At 32.7% G+C, this 21,115-nt stretch overlaps 2 protein-coding genes and 1 long non-coding RNA gene across 6 annotated transcripts in view; 2 read left to right on the top strand and 1 right to left on the bottom strand.

Moving 5' to 3' along the window:
* Positions 1 to 1,037, top strand: part of LOC100248381 (cytochrome P450-like) — a 28,451-nt gene extending 27,414 nt beyond the window's left edge. The window contains exons 12-14 of the mRNA XM_002266847.4: positions 283 to 344; positions 440 to 586; positions 676 to 1,037. Of these exons, the coding sequence (XP_002266883.1) occupies positions 283 to 344; positions 440 to 586; positions 676 to 900 (434 nt within the window). The 3' untranslated portion in view covers positions 901 to 1,037. The remainder of the gene's footprint in view (positions 1 to 282; positions 345 to 439; positions 587 to 675) is intronic.
* Positions 92 to 7,699, bottom strand: LOC100243250 (pentatricopeptide repeat-containing protein At2g26790, mitochondrial). 4 transcript variants are annotated; one of them, XM_002268028.4, is made up of 4 exons: positions 4,835 to 7,699; positions 4,673 to 4,764; positions 3,091 to 3,160; positions 92 to 1,145 (listed from the first exon to the last, which is right to left on the bottom strand). In XM_002268028.4, exon 1 carries the CDS (start codon positions 7,355 to 7,357, stop codon positions 4,904 to 4,906), a length of 2,454 nt encoding a protein of 817 aa, XP_002268064.1. In that variant the 5' UTR covers positions 7,358 to 7,699; the 3' UTR covers positions 92 to 1,145; positions 3,091 to 3,160; positions 4,673 to 4,764; positions 4,835 to 4,903. The 4 variants fall into 4 exon arrangements, with proteins under 4 accessions (XP_002268064.1, XP_010648206.1, XP_019074680.1 ...); XM_010649904.3 differs by having other exon boundaries at positions 4,673 to 4,726; XM_019219135.2 differs by lacking the exons at positions 92 to 1,145; positions 3,091 to 3,160 and adding an exon at positions 3,168 to 4,021.
* A 2,047-nt stretch (positions 7,700 to 9,746) lies between these two features.
* LOC109122385 (uncharacterized) lies at positions 9,747 to 12,153 on the top strand. Its single transcript, XR_002029837.2, has 2 exons — positions 9,747 to 10,863; positions 11,898 to 12,153. It is a non-coding gene; the product is annotated as an uncharacterized LOC109122385 (long non-coding RNA).
* The last annotated feature ends 8,962 nt before the right edge of the window (positions 12,154 to 21,115 follow it).

The raw sequence follows: 21,115 nt of genomic DNA, 5'->3' as shown, positions 1-21,115 counted from the left end.
TCCAGCGGTTCTGAGTTCGAGTCTCCTCAGTATTTAAGTGGTGTAGGGTAAAGCGATGGGTCCATATCACTTGGGTTTACTTCTCTGACAGTTAAGATAAACGTAGTGTTGATTCTTCATTATCAAAAAAAGGAAAAAAAAAAAAAATGATAATGAATGAACAAAAGAAAAAAACAATGATAATGAACGGACAAGTTCTGCTTTCTTTTTCTTATTGTAGGCATGAGATGGGTTTCCTTGTTTTAATACTCGGGTTAAGCCTAGAAATGTTTGCTTGTGTAGGTGGATACAAGGGTAAAAAGGACGGCCACTCAATTCCTGCTGGGACTGATATCTTTCTTTCAGTGAGTAGAACAACTTCCATCACTTTTGTTTGTGCTCTTGCTTTTCTGCTTTCCACCATGTACACATTTTCTCCATAAACCCGCATCCTTTTCAGGTATATAACCTCCATCGGTCCCCATACTTCTGGGATCGCCCCCATGAATTTGAACCAGAGAGGTTCCTAGTACCAAGGAACAGCGACATTGAAGGATGGTCCGGCTTTGATCCATCACGGAGCCCTGGAGCGTTGTACCCCAATGAGGTTACTACTAACCACTCTTTTTTCCACTTAACCCTCATGTTCATCACATTGCTATAATCAGTAACCGAGTTTGTGGATGCAAATACCAGATTGTTGCAGACTTCGCCTTCTTACCCTTTGGTGGAGGGCCGAGAAAATGTGTGGGAGACCAATTTGCACTCATGGAGTCGACCATTGCATTGACCATGTTGCTGCAGAAATTTGATGTTGAGCTGAAAGGAGGTCCAGAATCTGTGGAGTTGGTCACAGGAGCAACAATCCATACCAAGAATGGCCTTTGGTGCAGGATGATGAAGAGGTCTGATCTTCATTAGAACACAAGAGGTTACATTGAGTAAAATAATTGAATGACGTATGATTTCCTTATCAATGAGCTGCGTCCGTGTTTTGAACATTGGAATAGGGAATGAGAATGGAAAAATCTCAAAATCATTCTGTTTCTCATCGATAACTCTATTTTCTCCATCTCTGGATTGAATCCCCAACAACACCCTTCACACATCTCAACCAATGCCTGTGTTTCTCCATCTTCATGTCCATTCTAAGTTCCTCAAAGCACCTGCATATCATATTAATTAATTTTTATTTTTTAATAAATAAAAATCAAGATAAGATTGATTTATAAAATTATTTATATAGGTTACAAAAGTAACATTTACTTGTATACGCCTTTAACAGCCACAACATCAACAATCATGATCAGGTGACGATGCCTTGCAAGAAACTCATATCAAGGTATAAAGTGTATTTATGTCATCCTAAATAAACTAAGATACACAAATTCATAATAAATACCTAATTTATTTGGAAGCTAAGGCCGAAGCCGAAGTTGTAATTTTTAAAGAGTAATACTAGTATTATAAAAGTTTTATTAAATAGAAGCTTTTATTGAACTTATCTATAACAAAAAACTTTAAACTTAAAAAATAATAAATAAATAATCGATCTCTTAAAAGTCAAGCCAAACAAGACCACAAATGCAATAAGGAAAGCAATTAGTTAGAAAATATTTTTAAAATGTGAAAATTATACTGATTTTAATTAAAAATATTTTAAAAATACTATCCTTAAACACATATTCATTCACACAATTACTCTTATTTATACTCCTATGTTAATGAAGTTAAAACTTAGAGTGTGTTTGACAATAATTGTAGGAAGTATTTTTAATATTTCTAATACTTGAAAAATAAAAATTTTCAAGTATTAGACATGGTAGAAACACTTTCTAGAATCACTGCCAAAAGAACTCTAAAAATATGTTTGATAGTGATTTTAGGAAACGCTTTTAACATTTTTAATACTTGAATGATAAAAATTTTCAGGTGTTAGAAATATTATAAACACTTCCTAAAATTACTACCAAATGGGCTCTTAAAAGTTATACCAAATAGGCTCTAACTATTTACATTGGATGTTACATATTGTTAGATTGTGCTTTTAACATATTTATTTCATTTACTTATGAGAAAAAAAAAATCAATCAAAATATCATAATACATGCTATGTAATTGGTGGATTCATCATCATAGGCAAAATGAGCTATCCTACCATGGCTAAAGCACTTAGTTTTAGTTGGATCTTCCCTATGCTTTTTGTCTTTTGAAAAAAAAATTTCTTTTCTTATTTAGAGCATGATTGTAAGTGACTTTGAGAGGGTTAGAAAAGCTTCCTAATGCTTGATAGCGCTTCCCTATAGAAACTAGGTGTTTGATAAAACTTTGAAAATTACGTTTAATAATTAAAGAATCACTTAAAAATGATTCTTGTACTATCACTTGATAGGTGATTTTTCCAAAAATCATTTATTTATTTATTTATTTTTATATAACACATCATAGAAAACACTACTACCAAAGCAGTATTATTGTTAATATTCAAACACCTGGTGATTTTCTTTAAAAGAGTTCCTAATGGAAACACTACTCACAAAAACACTCAATTAAAAGTGTGTCAACCAAGATCATTCCCAAACAAGGTCTTATTTTCCTAGTTAGTTACTCTTTGTTCCTTTAGAAATTTAGGGGGTCAAAACAATTCTCAAAAAACAGTTCTTGAGAACAATTTTAAAAAACGGTTCTCAATTGCTTTTAAGAACAAAATTATGTTTGAAAACTCAAATATGAAAAACAGTTTTCTTGACTGTTCCAAACAAACCCTATGTCTCTCTTTAGCTTCTTAGAAAACTAAGAAATTTTAGCAATGGACATTATGGATTCAACTTTTGAATTAGGTTCATTTTCCACTTCTTTTGTTGTATTTAACACAACATCATTATCTTTCTTCATCCTAGGTACATCTAGAGTCATTTTGAATGTTTGGTTCAAACCAACCAACTCATCTGTCTTACTTAAATCAACTCCTTTATTGAAGTTCATGACAGATATTGTTCACATCCCCATGACTAACCGCATGCTAAGCTATTGGCCCAAAAGAACAGATATCAGCTTCTGACTCCATAGACTGAAATAAAATTGCACATAAATGTAATACAGAAATAGCACCTTTTTTCTTTGCTTTGTCACTCTGTAAAGCCCTTGAGGATTGTTGTATAAAGCTCACAAGGGAGTTAACCTGAAAGTTTCAGAGGCCAAAAGTCAGGTTGGTTGATATATCAAGAACATCTTAACTCTTAGCTAGTGAACCCCTTCTATGAGGAAAGAACAAAATAATTTTATATAACAGCGCCATTGCCATCTCCTATGACCCCACCATAATCCGAATTCCCAGAGTAGCCTTCCCTACTCCTTTAAAGTTCATTATGTTCATCCTTACTAACATCCCATACAAAAAATGAATGATTTTTTATGGTCTGAACATTGGTTAAAGAAAGAAGTTCCTAACACTACCACAATATACCTAAGTGGACTTCTCTTAACGTGTAGATGCTTTTTAAAGTCTTAAGAGTCCACTGGACCCAACACAAACAACATCTACACAGAAGAGAATTGGTTGTTATAAAACTGCACAGCATACAAATAATACAGCACAACATCATAATCTTGATACATTATCAAAACCAACCTCCTTACTAAAGGGTGAAGACATCTCACTCAATTACCCATTAATGATTTTAAGAAAAGGATAAAAACATTCAGTCCAAAAATAAAATGATTAGTACAATTCAAACAAATCTGTAACCTAGAGCATATTTCAAAGTATGCCTTTTTTTTGGCTATATGATGTCATAAATAGATTACAATGCTTTTAATTATTTTTATCTCATGATATTCAATTTCAATGCTTTTTCTATGATATGATTATGTAATGCTGCAGGATCATTTCACAATTACCAATCAAAGTTAATCAAACCTTAATTGCAATAGCCTCCTATATTAGGTGACTTGCCTGCTTCATAACATTGATTAAGTGCTTCTCAAACTCAGAACCTTGTAAGCCTAATCGTGACAGAATTACAAGTTTATTGAGGCAAACCTGCAGTACAAAACAATAAGCCTAACTTAAAATTCGAGTTTCTATGCTAATGTATTACAAGTTGTTTAGACACTTCCCACATGATCAAACCTCACAAGGACAACTCCCCTGCTCCAACTATGTTTGTTTCAGATTCAAATGTATACAGCCATTTGAGACTAAGAGGTCTTCTCAACTAAAGTGCAGGAAGATGTAACTCATGTCACTTTTACCACCTACTTATGTGAGAAAGGGTAATTGGCTGCATAAATAGATAATGATAGAAAAGGTGGAATGAGTGGAATTTTCATAAAGTTCAAATTGGATTTCAAATTGGAACGAGAGAAATCACCCAACTTATATTATCTATAATAGACGAATGTAAAACACAAATGTCAATTATTAGATTTTGTGATCACCGTGCTTTACGATAATAGACAAAATAAAGTTGGATGTTACAGTAGATGGGTCCATAACTAAAAAGCCATTAAAACACAACTCTCCTTTTTTTTTTTTTAAACAATATTGATAAAGAATATATTAGAGGGGAAAGCAAAATAAGTATGGGACAGGAGCCTCCATAACATTTAGCAATACATAATCAAATAAAGTATAAGGCAAGGATACCTAATGTACACCATCCAGCTCCAACACAATCTACCTTTCACATACCTGAAAATAAATGGCTTCCAAGCATCCCGCCACAAAGCTCCCATTTCTTCAAGCCTGTGCCAACGTCAAGAATTCACTCTTGTATATAAACACTGTAAAAGGTGTTTTCAGAGTATTTCCAAATTAGAATAGAAATCAGTAGCACAATTCATTGCGACCTACCTTACACCACGTGGTTGGGCTAATATAAATAATTTTGGTTCTTCTAGCCACTGATTATCAAAGTGTCTACTACCGAAATTGCACTTTCCGGGCCTTTAAAATACCACGGTGCAGCACTGACATGGCTCGGCTATCTGGTTCTATCCCTTTAAATGACATCTCATTAACAAGGGTTATAGCCCTATCCATATCACCCCTACTGCAACAGCTGGACAGAAGAGCTGTGTATGTCACAATATCAGGTTGTAGTCCTCTAGCAATCATTTCATCATACAGGTTAATAGCATCCTGAAGGTTGTTTGTCTTGCAATGACTATCGATCAAAACAGTGTAACAAACAACATCAGGTTTTATTCCCATTTCCTTCATTTCACTCCAAAAAGGTGAAGCATCCATTTTTTCTTCTTCGCTCCCCTTTGAAAATTGAAGGGAACGAGCCATTTTCAAATTTACCTTCGAATGACCATCAAGCACAACTGTGTAAGTGATAACATCAGGTTTAATTCCTCTCTCCTTCATATCATTGAAAATATCACGGGCTTCTCGCAAGCAGTTCACCCTGCAATAACCATTTATCATCATTGTGTAGGTGATGACATCAGGAGTTATTCCTCTCTCAACCAACATATCAAACACCAATTGAGCCCTTTTCATATCTCCATCCCGACAAAAGGCACCTATGAGTTTACCATACATAATTTGGTTAGGCTCCACATCCAAAGCCAACATTCTCTCTAACAATATAAGAGCTTTGTCATACTCCCCTTCCATACAGAGGCTACTTAGTAGTTTGAAGCATGATTTTTTCTTAACTAAAATTCCCTGCTTAGAAAGCCTAGAAAATAGTTCATATGCCTTTCTTGTAAAGTTTGCTTTGCAGTACCCATCAACCATGGCACTATAATTTTCCAAACACTTATCCTCCAAGGTATTTAAAAATGCTTCAGCTTCCTTCACTTTCCCTGCCATACATAAACCTTCAATGATCCTGTTGTGTGTGGCAGAATTGGGTTTCAGGCCTTGTGTCCCAATGCAATCGAGAAGCTCAAGTGCCTCTTTTTTGAGACCATTTCTAGAAAACCCACCAACTAGTATGTTATAGGTAACAATATCAGGTTCAATGCCCCTTTCCTTCATTTCTTCAAACATATTCTTAGCATCAACAAGTTTACCTTGGAGACAATACCCAGCAATCAAAGTTGTATAATGCACGACATCCAGAGACATGCGCCTACCCTTCATTTCATTCAGCAATTCCACAGCTTCTTCCACTTTCCCCAGTTTACAAAGAGCATCCACCACAATATTGTACAAAACCTCATCAAGGAAAATCCCTGAGTCCCTGAACTCCTTAAATTGATCCACCACTTCAGAAGCCATGCCCATTTCACACAGGCATTGAAGAATTGAGCTAACTATGACACAATTTGTTTTAATTCCATTTGACACCATATCATTGTGCAGAGCCACAGCTTGTAGCAAATTCCCAGCCTTGCAATAAGCATGAATTAAGGCACCATAGATATACCCATCAGGGGCTATCCCTTCATTTACCATATCAATGAAGACGTCCTCTGCTTCTTTTAATTTCATCTCACTACAAAACCCACGAATAACTGCTGTATAAGCAAAGGTATCAATTGGCCAATTTGCTGCTCTTAATGCTCGGAGGGCTTCATAACCCAAATCCGACCTCTTATGGGAACAAAGCCCTTCAATATATGTACTGCATGTGACAGCATTAGGGTTCACTCCAGCTTCTTCCATCTCCCTAAACACATCAACAGCTTCTTCAAAATTACCCTTCCTACAAAGTGCCTTTATGAAAATGCCATAAGTATAATCATTTGGGTTCAAACCCAACCTCTTCAAATGCCGATAAATCGCCACTGCCATATCAATCTTCCCATGTTCAATCAAACGATTCATCAAAAAATTGCAAGACATTATATGAGGAACAAACCCTCGTCTTTTTGTTTGAAACAGAGCATCAATGGCCTCATCAAACATACCAACCCTAACATAAGCCTTAACCAACATATCAAGCACCAGAATCAACACACTCGAATGCTCACCCTCAACTTCCCCCCCTCCCTCCCTCAGAACATCAAACAAAGCTGTAATATCAAAACCCAATACACTCTCTTTTGACCCAACAATCTCCGATAACAAAGACTGCAACTTCCTTTCCAAGCGCCAACGACACAGTACTCTGATTAAAGCCGCATACGTATCAACATTGTGCTGAAAACCGCTTTCTTTCAATTGGGTAAAAAACGACCATGCGAGATTAGGCTCGTTTTTCAAATTATAAAAGATTTCAACAACTCTACTTGTATTTAAATCAATAAAACGATCACCAACAGAGTCCTTGCTATAGGTATAAACAGCTTGTTCTTCAGCAATTGGGTATTGCGCGGCAGGGCTCAAATGGGCAAGACCCCAAACAGAATTAAATCGGGTTAATTGAACGTGGGTGATAAATTTTCTACAAGAAACCCACCTTGTTGAAGAAACCCACATGGGAATTGAAGCACATGGAAGAAAATATAGGGAGTAGGAGTTAAATGAGGAGGCGTATTTGAAGAAATGAGGAGTGAAGAAGAGAGCAGACAGATCTTACTTGATAGTATTGTGGTATAGGGAACAGAGCGAGATGCTGAGGAGCCATGGAAGCCCGGTTTGCAGTGGTGGGCGAAGAGACAAATTAGTTTGGGGTCTAGAAGAGAAGGCTGAGGAGCTTAAACCCTAGCAGTTGGGTCCTAGCTTCATATGACCATATAGACATTTATTGAATAAACCCTAGCAGTTGGGTCCTATCTGTATAAGTAAAACCTCAACATGGGTGCAATGCATTTGAGCAGGTGCAAGTGAAACTCATGTCACGTCGGATCAGGTTGATGGTTAATCCAAGCCGATCCAATCCGAGGTTCGAATCAGATTATATAACTCAAGTTTAACTCAACATTTTTTTTTTTTTTTTTATAGATTAACTATTGTAAATTTTATTAAGGTTATATTTGATTTTAAGAAAATTTAAAGGAAAATGCAAAGGGAAGAAAAGGGAAAGAAAGTGAAAAATAAAAAAAAATTAAAATTAATAAATTATTTTTGTATATTATTTTAAACTCATTTAACTTATTTTAATTTTTTGATATAAAGATTAAATAATTTAAAAATGCATACTTTCAAACTAATTTTAATTATATTTGATTTTTTTTTATATTTTTTTATAAAATATCCAAATATGAGAAAATTATTATTATTATTTTTAATATTTTTTTAAAAATTTTCATAGTACTTTTCAATAACCAAATATTTCACTAAATAACTTAATATTTAATAAATAAAATATTAATAATATTATTTAAGTAAAACTAGAATATTTATAAATTAATATGTGAGTTTATAAACTTACAACATTCATTGTTGCATCAATTCAATAATTATAATCATATGCAAGTCATCACCAAAATGAATATAAAAAAATCTAAAATAAAAAATAAAACAAAAGAAAAGACTATCATATAAGATTATATGACATTTATAAGCAAATCTATAGTTATGGGTAAAAGTTAATATAATATTATTAAATGATATATATATTTAAATATAAATTATTTAAATTTTATACTAGTATATAATAGGGTTGAGGTTAGATTTAAGTTGTGTCATCCATCTAATTTTAACTCAAGTTGGCACTTTTTTTTTCCCCTAAACTCAACCAAAATTACAAATTAAATTGCTTGTAAGAGATTAGGTTGAGTTGGATTGAATAGTCAAAGCTGCAACTCTACTTCAAAGGACATGTAAAATGGAAATAATTTTTTAATATTAAAAATAAAAGTAATTTCTTAATCACTTTTATGTGTTAAAATGCGTATATATTTTTTTCTAAGTATAAAGAATAGCATTTAATATTATTTTTAAAAATTATTCATCTTTAAAATGTAATTTTCAATTCACTTGAAAATGTGTCAACTACCATTTTTTTTTTTTTAACATTTTCATTTTTATATTTTTGAAAATAAAAATTTCACTTTCTCATTAATAAATGAAAAATATTTGAATCATTTTTAATCCATTTATGGAAGTTAATTTCATTTTTTATTTGGAGTTATTTTCATCAAACATGGCCCAACTTTTCACCTTGTACTCCCGCCAACAGTGTAGTTGGGCTAGATTTCCAGGCCCATTAAGTATATGAGGCCAGGACTAGGCAATTGAAGTTCAAACCCAACCCCTATACTTTACTAACAATTACTATAAATATGGAATTCTTAGTTAGGGGTGACAAAATTTGATACGATTCGTCAACATGACTCGAACTTGACACATTTTTTTTTACTAAATTGGGTTGAGTATAATATGTTAACAAAACTTTATGTGGAATAATTATTTTGGAAAATCAATTTGGATGCATAAAACATAATAGATATAAACATTAAAGAAATGATAAAATAATGATTATATTCTTACCTTGATCCATGATATCAATAAAACTTTTAAAGTGAGTCTTAGTTACCTTGTAAATTGTTTTTGCTCAAGATCTTCAACTTACTACTCTTATATAGTGGATGAGTCACATTTGTACTCGGTGTATATTGTTATAAATAAAATAAAATAAAACATAAAAATGAGAGTGTGATTTGAGACCTTAACCTTCTAGAAGGGATCGATTTATAACTCTTAGTCCTCCTATCAAAGATTACATGAGAATTATGTAAAAATTAATGGATCATGGTAGGTTATTAACTTGAATGCATTCATGTAATTGTATAGGTTATACTTTTTCATCTTCCTCCATTACTCATAAACTTTATGCACAAATTAAATCTCATAATGACAGGGCTACAAAAGTTGTAACACTCTGGATAGTAGTTTCTTTCTTTTTCTTGGTTTATGTTTGGGTTTTTTTTTTTCTTGGTTTATCTTTAGTTTACAAGAAACAGGAGTGGAGTAAAGTAGGTTCTTGATTTTTGTTTGGTACTTTGGTTTCTCGTTTTCAAACGTACGTTTTTATCTTTCCTCTTCTGCTTTGTTTGGTTTCCAAGAAAGTGATCTAGGTTTAATATGCACTGTGTTTTCTTTCTTTTTCTCAGTGTTTGTTTGGTTTTAATGAAACAAGAATGAAGTACAGTGTGTTCTTGATTTCTGATTGGTTCCCAAGAAAGTGAAGGAAAATGATATGTCTTGTTATCATTTTTTTTTCTGCATGCCAGAACGATTAATAAAAATGATATATAGAAGGGTTTCACAACTAAGCTCCTTGTTATTTTGGTTGGTGTCTTCTGAAAATTATCTAAAATTGTCTCCAAAATAGCTGAGGTGGAAGGCATGGTTGTGATTGCTTTCAGAAAGGTCTGACTCATGAAAATTTTAGTCATATCCTTGTGCAGTATGTTGCTAAGTTTCTGATTGGAGTATGCATAAAGCCCTTACATTGATTTTGGTAAATCATAAAGATACTTGTGATATTTCTTTGTCCTTATGTTGCAGTGAATTTTTTATTCATATAGATGTCACAATACACTTTGTAAACTAATCATTCATTAGGTCAGCTGTTGTATATAGTCTTTTGTCTTTGTTTTGATTTTGAGAATCATATTATGTTGATCCACAAGCAGCAGCGAAAAGTCTAGGTTGACTTCCAACCCATGCATGTTGTAGGCTTGTAGAATATAGTCTATGTTTTCATGTTGGCATATCGACTTGCTCACTCGCATAACAAAGTTGCTGCCACCATATTTATTTATTAAACTACCCACCAGATCCTATGTTATAGAGAAATTTCTGGTTGTTCCAGTGATGCTTTTTCCCTTTATCATCAAGTGCGCTTGACTATGAACAAATGTAAAGTTATTCAAGACCGCTGTAGAAATTTGATCATAGAAATATGTTGATGCAGGCAAAGAATAACCTTCAGCTTTGATAGGTTTAGAAATCATTTACTTGGATAGCGACATAACTCATAAGCATCTTGTCAGGGCTCTCTTTGCTGAAATGAACAGCTTGAGAGGGGGAAAAAGGTATATTATTGCTATAGTACTGATGCAGAACTTAAAAGTATCTTTAGTGTCCCTTACCCCCAGTTGCATCATACAACATTTAGTGGTTCAAAGGTCAGATGGAAAATTTAACTGTTCTTGTTGCCTATATGTTTGTCTTCACAAATCACGGATGACTTCATTAGCTAGACATATATATGAGCTGACATGACTGTGCACATGGCATATGTTGGATAGGAAAATACATGTCCATATGTTTTCATAGTGTCAGGATAAACATATACCAAACAAACAATTCTGTAAATGAAATATCATTTTATTTATTTTAATTGTTGTCTATAGATGTGATTTCAATATACTCAGTGATTCTTATTTTCGGTCTTTTCTTTGGTGTCAAATTAAGCTAGAGATCCCCACTCTAACTTGTCTTAACATTCAATGTAGGCATGCACTCAAGTTTAAAATAGGTTTCAAGTGTCATTTTATCATTGCATTCATTTTCAAAACAAGTTTAAATGAAATATCATTGTATTTGATATTACGGCGAAGTCTAGGCTACGAATATTAACCAACCCTGTAGGGAACTGAATGTGAAATTGCATGTCTATATATCATGATATTAAATCATTGTTTTGAGGCTTTCATACTAATTTATATACTATGAATAACTTAGGGCTATCTTTGACTTGTATAGTTTGATGGAAACCTTAGACATTTCAGGGAAAGTGTTAGGTTAAAAAATCATAATAATGATCTAAATTGTTAAATATCTTGGTTGAGGTTGGACCAAAACAATAACTTCATTAGGTTAAAATGATTTTTGTTTTAGGTTTTGCTCCTAGTTTTAGTCTCCATATGTTTTTGCTATATCAATATTTTAATATTTGAGAGTTGGTTTGTTTACTTGTGTTATTAAGAAATAATCTATTATTGTCTAATAAAGGTGTAGTGGCTAGCTTGCTATTAAAATTCTTCATAAAGCTTGATATTTGATTGCTTCTCATTATACATTTTTCTTTTTAATTTGTTAATATGCTCTATATTTTTTTCTACAGATTCGAAGTCTGGGTGTTGGAAATTTAAGGCTTTCCTATAAAGTAATGCTTCAAGATGGAGGCAAGAGACTTGGTTGTAGATATATACATGAGCAACTTAATTTAAGTTTATGTATATTGTCTTATAGTGTGTTTTTAATTTCGTTGTATATTATATGAGTTTCTTCTATATAGAGAAATTGGGGACAACTTTAAACAAGTTCTTTGATTTGTGCTTTAATTAATAATCAAATGTATATTAAATATGTTTTGATTATATATAAAATCATGATAATTTGATTGTCATTATCATTCTTAAATAATATCAAATTGATTATACATGGAAACAGGTATAATTTTTCATATTAAAAAATAATTTTAAAATTTTTTGAGGGAACCTTGATAGTACTTATTCCTTACATTGACATACATTATACTCAAATTTGAGATATATGGGAGCAATCATGACACATGTGGTACCTATCCTTAACATATATGGTGCCCACCAAGACATGTGATACCAAACATTGACATATATAAGTCAATTATGATATATATAAAATCCAACCTTGACATATGTATCTAAAAGCCTTGATAAATGTGGGGTTAATCATGACATATATGATACCTAACCTTGACATTTGTAGGACTAATCTTAACAAAAAAGTGAGTTAACCTTGACATAAGATTAAGTAATCTTGATATAAGTTGAATCCAACCTTAACATAAATGAAAGAAACATTGACATATCACATACTAATAAGATTTCATCATTTGTAAAAATGGAGAAAATCTTAACATATGTATATGTTAAGTTACCTTTAAACTTTTCTTGACACTGGCATAATAACATATATGAACAACAACCTACCTTCACAGATATACCTTACATTGATAGTGAAAAACTGTCAATGAAGGCTTTTTTTCTTGTAGTGACCACACTTAGATAAATGAAAAATTTTAACTCCCTATTTATAATTTTAGTCTTCTATACACAAGACTCTTAGATGTTCAATCAATTGATTCACCTACCAATCAATTGATAGTCTTAAATAATATATATCAATTCATTACACAAATATAATTATGAATGACAACACATTATGCTAACAATTTCTCACTTGGCCTACATAATAATATTTTTAATAGATTAAAACATAATATGACTATAACAATTTCCCAAAAATTGGCATTCCTTAAGTTAAAAATTTTGTTTCATGGAATCACCAACACCAAATCATTGAAATGATTGGATCACACAACGATACAATATTCTTCAAAGATAATAGTACCAACACCTCCATTAACATGAATAAATGACTTTTACCAACATTAAGGTGATAATGCTAATTCATTCACATAATGGTCCCATTAACTTTTAAACATCTAGATTGTGCACAAAATTGATATATAAAAGTAACAGAATATTAATCATCAATATATCATAATAAAAAACTTTTATTTTTATTATAATGTGATTACATACATTACACTCTCAATTAATCAAAATTTGACAAACTTGTCACAAGCTCATGCGCGTAACATAATTCTTAAAAAGCTTAAGTGGATAGCCTTTAGTCAATGGATTTGCCAACATAAGTGTATTTTCAATATGTTCAATAGAGACAACTTTATTTTGAATATGAGAGCTAAAGTTTCTTTTTAAATTTATTCTTAAGGATCTAAAATATCTTTATTAAACTTATTTTTAAGAATCCTTGAAGAATTAAATCTTTCCTAATTGGATAAGGTGCTCTCAAGTTTTCAAAATTTTATAAATTAGAAGTTTCCTTATTACACTAGAGTTTCCAATTTAGATAATAAATATCTTATGGAAATTTTCATTAGAAATAATTTATCATTAAAGGTTATTACCAAAAGTATATTTAGTAATTTGATGGAAATAAATTAATTTGAAAATATTTCCTATACAAAATATTTATTAATTGGAATTGTGTGAAAAAAGAGAATATTTGTGAAAATAGATTTTAAAATTTGAGAGTGGACATTTTATTAAAATTAATTTTTGGATAAAATACTCTCATCAAAATTTTAAAATTTTCATATAGACATTTTCTTATAACACTAGGTTTTCTAATTAAGCGATAAATATTTTTAAAAATTCTCAAAAAAGATAATTTATTCACCAAAATAATTACTAAAGTTTTAAAAGCTCTTATTTAGTTTCAAGAGATTAAGTAGAAGAGGGCCATAGGCAAACCCATAACTTCCAAGATTGAGCTCATCTTGATTTTGGGTGCATCACCATCCTAAAGATGAGATAACCTAAGGAATCAAGGGATATGGACTATCCTTTGTAGATGAGACCATATATGTTTGTAGTGGGAGTGACCCATCCTAAAAATGGAGCTTTTCACTTTGTAACATTGATGTTAAGAATCTTAATTACTCACTTAATTTAGACATGAAGTGGTAGAATTAACTAAGCAGTCCCACCTGCATGGGTTAAGGGCTAAACAAAAGGGTATGTTGATCAATGCCTTAAGATAACTTTTAAAGTTTAAGGAAAGTTGATCAATTATACCCTAGTAATAGGAGTCAAAAAGACTTGATTCTTATAATACCAGGATACCTTGCAAAAGGACATGTAGTTTGGGAGCACTAATTACCAACTTACCTTGAATGCTCAGTTCATTTTATTAATGCATGAAATTATAATATTTGTTACAAATATCATGTCTTGAGCCTGTCACTCTTATTTCATGTTTAAATTGGACCTAGTTATAGAATGAAAATAATGTAAATATATTATTAATTGCTTATAAACTAATTTAGATAGAGTTTGTTATTTATTTTAAACAAACCTAACATAAAAAAAAGAGAAGCATATTAAAGGTGGCATAAGATGAATCAAAAGACCAAGTGTCTTATACTTGGGTCTTTGGATAGTATGTTGCAAAAGCAACATATGTCTATTGTCATGGTCTATGGTATTCTTTTTAAAGTTGCAAGGATTATTTGGTGATAAGGGCAAGTCAATTAGACAAGTTACTCTTATGACTATTATGAAAATTGGGATTCATGTTATCTTTAAGATCTCACCAGATTCCTTTGGGATGGGCAAGAAGATTCTCAAAGAGTAGAAGTATGTTCATATAGAAGTCAATGTTTTTTAGGCTCTTCCATCAAGAAGAAGAAGAATAACACCAAATAAGGAAAGTTCAAAAAATGGAATGAAAGAACAAACTCATGGGCAATGATTTCTTTGTAAACCTTTTAGGAAACAAGAAAATGAATGTGTGAATTGCATGAAGATAGACAAGTACACATCATATTCTCATTGTTGAAAAAATAGTGGTGGATTGATTCTAAGACCACTATTTGTAGTTCTCTACAAGGTTTTCAACAAGTGAGAAAGTTAAATGATGGGATTGTACTTACCTTAACTTTAGTTTCAAGGTTAGCTGTGCAGGCTAGTGGGAAGTATTACCTCTTTTACGTTGAATCCATCATCTTTTTGCCAAGTACTAAGAATAATCATATCTCAAGTATGAACATAGCACTAATCAAACATTTGGTTTTCAAAGCCTAGGATGTTAATCTAAACAAGATCCAAAGACTGATTAAATTTGAACCTTTTTATTCCAGAGGATCTTTTAGTCTGCAAATCCTATATAAATGGTAAAATGACTAGGAGACCCCTTTATTTCTAAAGGACATGGAACCAAGGAATATTTGGAGTTAGTGCATACGACGTGTATGGACCTTTTTGTGTTTATGCATGGGAAGTATGAGTATTTGATTATTTTACTAATAAATACTCTAGGTTTGAATATGTAGATAGGAAATTTGATGCCTTAGATACATTCATTGAATTTAAGGTAGAATCAGATAAAATATTGAGTAAACATATCAACGCATTTTGATTACATCAAGGTGGTGTATCTAGTAGGTTCGATTCTTTCCACAAGGAGCATGAGACAATATCCTAGTTGTGTGTACCATGGACTTTATTGCATAATGGAGTAATGGAAAGAAGAAAATGAACTTTTATGGACATAGTGGGATTGATGATTGGTTTCTTATCACTTTTCATGTTCATTTGGGAGTCCCATGCACATTGCATACGATACTATGGATCCAGAGGAGAGACACACCATTCCTATTATTTCTAGTAGATGAGTACCTCATCATAATGTGAGGTTTATATTGTTAGGATAGAGCCTTTAAAAGCATGACATGCTGTAATAAATTTGGAATTCATTATTTATTTAATGATGCTCCAGTTTCATTTTTATCTATCATTATTCCATGTATTATACTTTATGAGCATTCTTGCCCACATCTTTTGCATTGTATGTGACTTAGGTCCATTAGGAGTTGCAAAAAAGATCTAAGTCATGGGTTCCTTGCAAATAAATGACGTGTTCACAACCGATTCATGGGTCTAGGCAACTTATTAGAGGTTGTAGTGCACCACCTCCTAATGGTCTTAGCTATCGAGATGGATTTCCCATGGTGAGTGCACTAGTGTGTATGGTTACACATTGGACAGGACCTATGGTGAGTCATGACTTAAGGCTATTAAGTAGTCATGACCTCACCAAGTTGCTTCATTGTGTTGTTTCTCAACCTTGAGAGAATATTGAACTTGTGCTAAAGTTAACAATGACTTTGACCAACGGGTGAGATCATAAGTTGATTATATATTCCCTTTGGATTGGGTCACTATTGATGGAAATTGGTAACAATATGTATTCTCAATAAAGACACCATGATATCTCTTGGGATTGAGATAGTGTGTCCCATTTGGTGATCCTAAGGAGGTGTGTTCATGGAAACTATGACCATAGTAGTTTCTTAAGCAAAACTTGACATAGACTCTTTGAAAGCTAAGATATGTTGATTGAACACACAATAAAAGGATTTGTAACTCAAGGATGGTAAAGGTAGTCTTGAAAGGCTGATAGCTATCACCTTGTTAGACTATGAACACTAGTTTGTGGGGAGATTGAACACAATGGATAGCAGGTCATGGACTTGAGCACTTGGTGTCTCGTTATTATTTACATAGGATATTAGAGTTCAGTTGATTCTCTGTAGTGAGATGTTGAATCAACTTTAGATTTGGATCTTGAAGGAGCTAGTATTCCTATAGGTCCTAGTGGTCCCCGCTCTGAGCTCATATACATTATTGGCATGGGTTATGAGGGTCGGATTGGCTCTAGACTCACTTTTGTGCATAAGGGTGTTTTAGTAATTACGCAAGGTTGCATAGGGGTAATTAAACAAGGTCTCTAGATTGGGCTAATTGATTAATTAATAGACCCTATTGGGTTAATTAATCAATTAGAACCCATTTTGGGCTAAATTAAGTGACCTAAACCCATGTGGGCTTAAGTCACTTAGACCCACTTAGGAGCCCCTATAAATACCCCTAGGGGTTAGGGTTTCCATAGATTTTGTCTTCCATCATCCAGAGAGATAGACAACCATAACATCCACCCACTTTTCCTCCCTACTAGAAGTGTGCTAAGATCAAGGTTCCAGTCATCGGGCGGAAAACTTTGGGTTTATGTGACTTTTGCGATTTTGATCTTCATCTTCACCATGTGGATTTGATTCGGGAAAATCCGAATTTGAGGTATGGTTTTCATTAGCACTTTCTGAATCCTTTTAAAGTATAAAAAAGTTATTTTTCCGCTGTGCATAGGATTTAGAAAAAGCCTAGGATAATTATGCATATTCCTAACCTGATCCGAACTTGGGAAACAGAGATATTTTGGTTTTTCCTTTCATATACCCCATAGATTATGATGAAGAAATGAGTGTGCTGGTGCTCATAACTCAATAAGGAGATATGAAGGGAAAGTTAGAATTTTTGTATTATAACATAGTCTAAATTCCTATAGAAGTACTTGAAAGGATCAAAACCCATAGGTGTAAGTTGGTTTATAAAAGGAACAAAGGAGTAGATGAGAAGGTTGAGATTTATGTGCCTATGTTGTAGCTAAAGGTTATAGTTTGAAACATTGTTTTGACTATAGGAAACCTTTTCACCAGTAGTCGTACGTAAATCAACCGAAGTACTCCTATCCATTATGGTGTATCTCATTTATGAGATATTGCAATAGGATGTCAAGGTAGTGTTCTTAAATGATTATCTTGATATTAACATCTATATGATGTAACAAGATATTTTCATAGCAAAAGACTTTGTGTGTATTAGAAAGTGTAGGAAGCATAGTGGTGCTTTAGGATTTTATATATAGATGACAATCTACTAATTGAGAATAATGTAGGGATATTGTCATCGGTCAAGATCTAGTTGTCTATTCGATTATAGATGGAAGTCTAGAAGGAGAGCAATATATTTGTGGGTTTAAAGCCCTTAGAGACTAAAAGTATAGAAAATTGTGCTATGTCAAACATATACTCAAGTTTCTTTCGAGAATGAAGGATTATGTGCTTGTGTTTCAAATGACATGATGGTTGACAAGATACCTTCTATGGAGAACCTGGTGGATCCCTTCACCAAGACATTGATAGGGAGAGTCTATGTTGGTCATAGGGATACCATCGATTTTAGATGAGTATTTGATATGGTTTGGTAGCATTATGCTTTGAGGGTTAGTGGGAGAATGTTAGTATAGAGCCCTTAAAGGCATGGCATGATGTAATAAATTTTGAATTCATTATTTAATGATATTCCATTTTCACTTTTATCTATCCTTATTTCATGTATTGTACTTTATGTGCATTCTCATCTAACATATTTTGCATTGTACGTGATTTGGGTGCATTAAGAGTTGCAAGAAAGAACCAAATCACAGGTTCCTTGTAAATAGATGACTTGGTCACAACCGATTCGTGGGTCTGGGTAACCCATTAGAGGTTGTAGTGCACCACCTCCTAATCAGATGGATGATTAGTCTTGACTATTGGGATGAGTTTCCCTTGGTAAGTGTGCTAGTGTGTATGATTACACATTGGACAGGACTTATGGTGAGTCATGACTTAAGGCTATCAAGTAGTCATGACCTCACAAAGCTTTTTCATTATGTTGTCTCTTAACCTTAAGAGAATATTGAGTTTGTGCTAAAGTTAGTAGTGGCTTTGACCTACGGGTGAGATCGTAAGTTAATCATATATTCCTTATGGATTGAGTCATTGTTGATGGAAGTTGGTAGCAATAGATATTCTTAATAGAGACACCATGATATTTTATGAGATTGAGATAGAGAGTCACCTTAGGTGATCATAAGGATGTGTGTTCATGGAAACTATGGTCATAGTAGTTCTTTAAGTGGAACTTGACATAGGCTTTTAGTTGAACATACAATAGGAGGATCTGTAACTCAAGGATAGTAGAGGTAGTATTGAAATATTGATAATTATCGCCTTGTTAGACTATGGATACCAGTTCATGGGGAGACTGAATACAATGGGTAGAAAGTCATGAACTTGAGCACATAATGTCTCATTGTTGCTTACAAAGGATATTAGAGTTCAGTTGATTTTGTGTAGTAGAATGTTGAATCAACTTCAGAATTGGATTCTGAGGGAGATAGTATTCCTATGGGTCCTATTGGTCCTCACTTTGAGCTCACATACATTGTTAGCATAGGTTTTAAGGGTCGGATTAGCTCTAAATTTGCGTTTGTGCATAAGAGAATTTTGGTAATTATGCAAGGTTATACAGGAGTAAGTGAACAAGGTATTTGGATTTGGGTTAATTAATTAATTAGTAGGCCATGTTAGATTAATTAATCAATTAGGATCCAATTTGAGCTAGATTAAGTGACCCAAGCCTATGTGGGCTTAAGTCACTTAAGCCTAGTTAGGAATCTTATAAATACTCATATAGGTTAGGGTTTCTACCACTTTTTATCGTCTACCATCTTAAAAGAAAATAGTCCTAGCCTCTATTCTCCCAAACTCCCCACCATTTGTGTGCTAAGAAACAAGGTTGAGTCATTGGGTGGAAGATTGTGGGTTTATGAGACTTTCGATGACATTGATTTGATTCTTCAACACTTGGATTCAAGGTTTGGGAACATCCAAACCTAAAGGTTAGAATTTTAACCCTAAATATCATTTGTTTTTTAAAGAATTAGTATTGCTTCCATTGCTTAGATCTGATATGCCAACAACTTTAAATTCTTTTGATGTGAATTCACTTCCTCTATTGAATCTCATCACTCTTATATTGTGTCCACTTTCTTTTTCAACAAGTGCTTTAAATTTCTTAAAAACCTAAGTACTTTAGATTTTTCCTTCAAAAAATAGATCTAAGTTTTTCTACTGAAATCATCAATGAAAAGCAAAAGATATTTATTCTTACCAAAAGAGTTTAGATGAATTGAGCTGCATACATCCACATGAATAAGCTTTAGAGCTTTTTTGCTCTTGTAGTTGCTTTTTTTGGAAAACTACTTTGGGCATGTTTTCCAAGTAGGCATCCTTCACATAATTGATCCAGGTGATTTATAGAGGACAATCCTCTCACCATATTTTTCTTGCTCAACAATTACAATCCTCTAAAATTAAGATGTTCAATCTTAAGTCCCAAATCCAAGACAAATCCTTGACTTTAGACATTTTACAATATCATTCTGAATTATGTTGATATCTTATTGAAAGACTTCGATTTTTCATCTGAATATCATAAACTCTTTTTAAGAGTTGACCTAAACTTAATATATCATTTTTCATGTTAGATATAAAGTAGACATTTGAGATAAATTGATGTTTTCCTTTTTTCAAACGAATTAAGATTTTACCTTTGCCTTTGATTTGAATTTTGGATGCATCTCCAAAAGTAACATGATCACTTTCCAATTTATCAAGCTCTACAACCATGTTTTTGAAATCACAAATGTGATTTCTTGCTCTGGTGTCAAGATATTATATGTTTTTCTCTTTACTTGCTCCTTTATATGCCAATAATACGGTAGGCTCTTCTTGATCTTTCTTTCCAATATAGTTGGCTTGTCTTTCCATATTGTTAGTAAAAAGCGTAATGATCATATTTGTTATAATTATAACATTGAATTTGGGATTTATCATACCTTCCCATTTCATTTTGCCTTGAGTTATGCCATCTTCCACGTATTTTTGAGGAATATGGATTTTGGCTTGTTCCTTCATTGTTTGATGAATCAAAACCACCTATTCCTCTATTGCATTGGCCACGTTCATGACCATGTGCATGGTCGTGTCTACAATTATTCTGACTTCTTTCATCAAAATTTTCTCAATTCTGTTTTATTGGAAAT

The sequence above is a fragment of the Vitis vinifera genome, chromosome 3 (assembly GCF_030704535.1).
Source record: "Vitis vinifera cultivar Pinot Noir 40024 chromosome 3, ASM3070453v1".
Lineage (NCBI taxonomy): Eukaryota > Viridiplantae > Streptophyta > Magnoliopsida > Vitales > Vitaceae > Vitis > Vitis vinifera.
Note: the sequence above shows the minus strand (reverse complement) of the source record. Positions and strands in the feature narration are given on the sequence as shown.

What these genes read in the sequence shown, in the direction of transcription:
- LOC100243250 (XM_002268028.4), bottom strand. Translation starts at nt 7,357, where the DNA reads ATGTGGGTTTCTTCAACAAGGTGGGTTTCTTGTAGAAAATTTATCACC.